We start from the raw sequence: 6,000 nt of genomic DNA, 5'->3' as shown, positions 1-6,000 counted from the left end.
ATTGTTTTGCCAATGCTAAGGAGTATTACACACTGGCCACAAATTCTCCTATGTCAGTAGAGTACCCCCGACTCATCATAGTAGGGTATAGAATGTACAGACCCCCGTTTTTTTATGGTAAATGCTTTAAGAACATGTGGTGTTAGTACATAGATATCTACATACCTACATACATTCATATCTAATATTTTAATATTTTTATTACTATTTGTGATAAATTGTCTGTTTACAATTTGTTTTCTTCTCTACTGCCACAGCCAAAGTATCTGTGTATCTGTGTGATTTTGATTTCATTTGCGAAAATTAAAAAGAAGCAGCAAACAATTTTGCTTTCTACGATTGGCCTATAAAACTGTATTATTTGTCACTTTGAAGATCAGTTAGTTTAGATGTGAAGAACCAAGAAGTGTGGCTTAAATAACACATTGCGGGTGTAAAAAAAAATACAAATTAAGATTTTTTTCGAAAAAAAAAAAAAAAATCGTGGGAAATTTATACAAAAAAGAAAAGAATGTGCTGCTAAATATTTTTGAAAATTTTTTTAACAACAATTTTTTATAAAGAGGCTTATTTTTGCAAACTTTTTTATTTATTTTTTTAAATTAAATTAATTTTAAAAAATTAAGAAACATATTTATTATAAAAAAACCTTTTTTAAACGAAAACATAAAATTATAATTTTTGGTGTAAAATGTGTGAATTTAAAGACAAACTAGACAGTGTGGCTGGTAAGTAAATAAAATGAATATGGAATTTTTATTGAATAAAATTGAATTATTCAATATTTATTTAAAACAAAACAAAACAACCAAACAAGTGTTAAAAAAATATTATTATTTGTACAAAAGGTTGGGGGAGAAGCTACATGGGTTTGTCCCAGTTTGATGTTTTTATTTCAATTGAGAAATTTTCTTGTTAGTAATTTATTTTGATGTTACATTTCAAACATTAATAAAATAAAAGCAAAACATTACTAAAGGGTGTGGAGGTTAAAGAAATTCTAAAGAAACTGTTTACAAATTGTTTAAAACTTATAACTGAGTTGTTCAATTAACATTTAAGATCTGATGACAAAAATTTGTTTGTTTCCATTGTAATTTATGTTTACTAACTGACTGACTTCCTGTTGGTAGAACCCAGAAATCTTTTTGATTCATTTTCTCTGCTTAATTCATTATTAAAAGCTAGTGAATTTCAATATTTTAAATATAAATTAATAGATTTATATTAGTCAAACTTCAAAGAAAACCACTTCCTTATAAAAATATTTATTATCCCATTTATAATGCAGAAACTTAAGGTTTATTTAAAATTAAAAGTAAGCCAAACCAAATATTTTAGAATTCATTATGATTTAATTTTGTTTATTTTAAAAGGTTATTAAATTTTATTGTTTTGTTCACATTACTGAAGGGTTTTAAAAAGCGCGCGAACACAGATATTTCAAAGTTTTTGATACAAGTACCTGATTAATGGCGGCAAATTTTGTAATATAAATTTAACAATTTCTGAAGAAATAACAACGAACTATTAATGAAAGTTTCACCCATCTTAAAAACTTTAATTGGGTCCGTTTGTAAAACAAAATTGGTAAAAATCGTTTGCTTTACGAGCGTTGCGGTAAAAATAATGGAATGCCAGGAAAACATCCTTAAATTTTGATACAAGTATCTGATTGGCGCCAAATTTTTTAATATAAATGTAACAACTTCTGAAGAAAGAACAACGAAATGCTGATGAAAGTTTCACTCTTCTTAAAAACTTTAATTGTGCTCATTTATAAAACAAAATTAGTCAAAATCCTTTGCAATACGATAGTTTCGGTAAAAAGATCGGAATGCCAGGAGAACGGCCTTAACCTTTGTATAAATGTAACAATTTCTGAAGAAAGAACAACGAAATGCTGATGAAAGTTTCACTCATCTTAAAACTTTAATTGTGCTCAAAATTCTTGTTTCGGTAGAAAGATCGTAATGCTAGGAGAACGATATTCTTCTCAGTTGTTATTTAGAAAAAAACTGCATGGTTTTAGATAAAGGAATATTGACTTGGTCATTCTTTTCAACATTTTCTTAGAAACATTGACCAAATAACTCTTATTCTGTAAACAAAAAAGTTTCTTTTTGCTTCAAAAATATCGAATTTTATTGCAACAAAGGAAGTTTTGCTTTACTTCTATAATTTGAAAATAAGTGCCGCTGAATCACAGCGATTACTCACCAAAGCTTATGGTGAATGTGTTCAATGGATTTCAACAGCTTTATAGTCCAGACCGTGCCCCGTCCGACTACTATTTTGTGATCATTGCAGAATGCTCTCTCTGGGATACGCTTCACTTTAGAACAGAATTTCCTATATTGGCTTGATTCGTTTTTGGCCTCAAAAGATTTTGGCACGCAATCAATATGTTGCCAGAAAGATGGGAAAAGATCATAGCTAATAATTACCAATACTTTGAATAAATTTATATTTGTACAATCAAAATACAAATACAAATTAAAAAAAAAATCTCACATCATTAAGTCATACACCCAATAAATAATTTAATTCAAATATGGAATAAACTGATATAAATTCCATCCAATTCTGATCAATAAGAGTCATTCAACATGACACAATACCGAACAGCGTAGGTTCCATGGGCAGCCGCTCCTCAAAGCAGGGTCCAATCAAATCTGATCCCATTGTGATAAATCTGATCCCATTGTGACATTTCATTCTATTTATGTCTACAGTCAGTGTAAAACAAGCCTATTTTAAAGAGACTCATTTCTATCTCTTACTTTCATTTTGATTATCAAAAATTATTCCATTACATGATGCAATAGGTTATTAATTAAAATTATTAAATTATCAATTTTAAAAATATCAACACAAATACAAGATTTTGTAATTTTAGTAAAAACTCAAATATTATCAGAAATAAATGATTGACTCAACAGAGGAATGCCTCTCAGTATTACAAGTTCAAGCAACAGGAATTTAAAGTGTATTTTTTTAATAAAAAAAACCAATAATTTTAAATGAAAAATTTTAAATAACAAAAAAATTAATTGAAATAGTGAATAATGACAGATGAAAGTAAGAGAAAAATCTTTACTGAAAAACAACAAATTTTCAATTACAGAAATCTAGAGGTTTTCATAAATTACTAATAATTTGAAATAAAAAGAAATATAAATAAAAATAATGGAACATCAAAGTAAGATAATGTTACAAAATTCAAGTGTAATTTATAAGAAATATTTTTTAAAATTAATAATTTAACCAAAAATTACTTTCATTACAATTGTTTTGCTACAAATGCATTGTTATTCCAAAAGTCAAAACTATTCCACTTCAAACAGCTTTTCTTAATTGTTTACTAGTATAATTTGTTATAAAATATAAATGGTAATTTTTTCCATAAAATTCCATTAATTATGTTATTGTGACATATGTTTTTTTTTGATTTTTTGTTGTTTTCATAGCTATTTCCTTATTTTTTCTTAAAGTTCGTCTCCAAGTTTATTTAAACAATAACAACTGAATTAAAGAGTATTTAAAAAAACAAAAATATTAAAAAATCTTCCACAAATTAATTTGTTTTCATATTTTTCCAGAAATTTCTGTCTTCATCTTCAATTATTATAATAAAAAGTATTGTTTTTGTATTGTTTGTTTTATCAATTAAAAGTCAACATATTTATTGCAATATTGTTATTGTTTTTCGCAATATAAATTAATATTTGTAATCCGATTCTGTATGATAAACAAATTGTACAAAACTGTGATGGTGATGATGATTATTGTTGCTATTGAAAATAGTTTGTGTATAGAATTATTAATTGAAAAGATGCAAACAATTTAAATAATAAATCAGAAATTTTGACAGTCAATTTAAATAAGTTCAGTATGATACCATGACACCACTGTAAACAATATTCTGGAAGCTTAACTTCTTCTCTAGTGAGATTCAAAATAATGTTTTTGAAATAAAAACCCAGGAAAATATGTATTAGTTCCACAACTAGTTCTAGAACGCATGTTTATAACTAGTAGTCGTTCTTGTTAGATATTGAGACCAATGATATTTTTTTGAAAATGTCACCTTTAGAACTGGTTCTAGAGAAGCTTTATGGAACATGCTCACGTTATTTGGAACGGTTCTGGAATTAGTTCTTCAATCGGAACTAGTTTGAGAGCGAACCTAACACACCTCTTTAGGAACCGTTCTAGAATTACACACAGCCTCAGAAGTGAATATACACCAGTGTTTTTTTTTGATTTTTTTAAGATCTAAATCTTTTTTTATGAGAACCGAATCTATTATTCAACTCAATCTCCAACAAACCGAAACTTTTGAATTTGAATCGATGAATAGATTTTAGGATTTTCATTACCTTAAAAAAATCAAATAATTTTTGGTGTTTACTCACTTTTGAGGCTCACTGTAGTTCTTTCATCTGTGATATTTTTTTGAAATTATCACGCTTCGTACTAGTTCTTAGAAGCAGTTGAGGAATTTGTATATTTTTTTATTAGGTTAGGTTAACAGAAACATGGTAGAGACAGGAAATAGAGCAGCTCACTTGGGTCCAAACAGTAGGTCCTTTTGTGTTAACTGAAATTAGAGATAAAAGAGAGACAGATACAGATGAAAAGAAAAGGACAAATCAAATGGAATAAAGGAGTAGAAGAAGTGAAGAGGAAGGAGGACAGCAGAAGAGTGAGGAGTGTAGTATGCACCAGTCATTTGACGGATATTAGTTTAATCCGTGGAGATTCCCGTGTCTGTCTTGATTAGCCAATTGCTATTTCTAATAAAGGCATTGATGCATTTTAACTTCATGTCCGATAGCTCAGAAAGACTATTTAAGGAACGATGTCCCAGAAACCGGATGAGTAGATCTCTTAATACCGGGCAATGACAAAGAAGATGAAAAATGGTCTATTCCTCATCTTTATTTTGTCAACTTCTACAGAAGTCGTTATAGGGCAGGTCCACGAATTTTCCCTGTCCAGTCGACAACGAATGGATGAGATCTTGCCGAAGAACGTTTGTTGCTTAAAAAGCTAAGGGTTTCCGGAATAAGTTCCCTAATTTCAGCAGAGCACATGCCATTGTAGTATCGGTAGAACAGTGAAACACAACCCACATTGCGAAGATTTTGGATACCTGACTGTTACTGGTAAGCACCTTCGGAATCTCCTGTACGCGGTCGAGTAACTCCAAAATAGACTTCGAAGCACCGACCCACACATGAGAGTTGTATTCCTTTTTGTGTCGGATATAAGTGGTTTAAATAGTAAGGAGATCAGATGAAGTGCAGTATTTCAATATTATACACCGTTTTAGAAAAAAAAGACACTTGAATGAAAGCTTCTTTCGACACCTGAAAAATGTGTGTTGTCCAGCGAACATCGGCTGAATACTCATGCCTAAAACATCAAGAGCTTCTGATTCTTAAATATTCTACATATATTCGCACAACCCCTTTCAAAGATTGTCACAAGATCTTGGTCAAGCGTAACATTCATGTTTTGTCTCATTGTTTCAATCTGCCAAGGCTTGGTTTACAATTGAATGGCAAATGTTGCTGTCATCCGCAAAATAATAGATAGGGTTGGAATTTTGATGTAGAAGGTCGTCTAGAAAGATAAAAAAAATAGAGTAGGAGATAGGGCGGAGCCTTGCGGGTTCTATGAAGTTGTTTCGGAACTATGAGGTGATCCATAGACCTAGTCTAGGAGCGATGTGTCACTAGTTCTAAATAACATCACTAGTTCCAAGGGTGCCATTAAATGGTTCTGGTTGCAACCGTTATAGACTAGTTATTTCAGAACAAGTTCTAAATATTTTCCTGGGAACTTACTGTTTATGAATTTTTAGTTTAAATTCTAAAATCGTTGCTTCTATTATCGCCTGCAGTTGTCAATCTGTTTCATTATATTTTGTTTGTTTGATCGTTATCAAAACTGTGGTGTTTACCAATTGGTACATTTCATAATTAAATTATA

At 29.7% G+C, this 6,000-nt stretch overlaps 1 protein-coding gene across 1 annotated transcript in view; it reads left to right on the top strand.

Moving 5' to 3' along the window:
- The first annotated feature begins 400 nt into the window (after positions 1-400).
- LOC135958479 (uncharacterized) overlaps positions 401-6,000 on the top strand; it is a 38,119-nt gene continuing 32,519 nt past the window's right edge. The window contains exon 1 of the mRNA XM_065509387.1: positions 401-728. Coding sequence (XP_065365459.1) covers positions 692-728 — 37 coding nt within the window. The 5' untranslated portion in view covers positions 401-691. The remainder of the gene's footprint in view (positions 729-6,000) is intronic.

Source organism: Calliphora vicina, chromosome 4 (genome assembly GCF_958450345.1).
Source record: "Calliphora vicina chromosome 4, idCalVici1.1, whole genome shotgun sequence".
NCBI lineage: Eukaryota > Metazoa > Arthropoda > Insecta > Diptera > Calliphoridae > Calliphora > Calliphora vicina.
The sequence above is the reverse complement of the archived record's forward strand: the minus strand, read 5'-3'. Positions and strand labels throughout refer to the sequence as shown.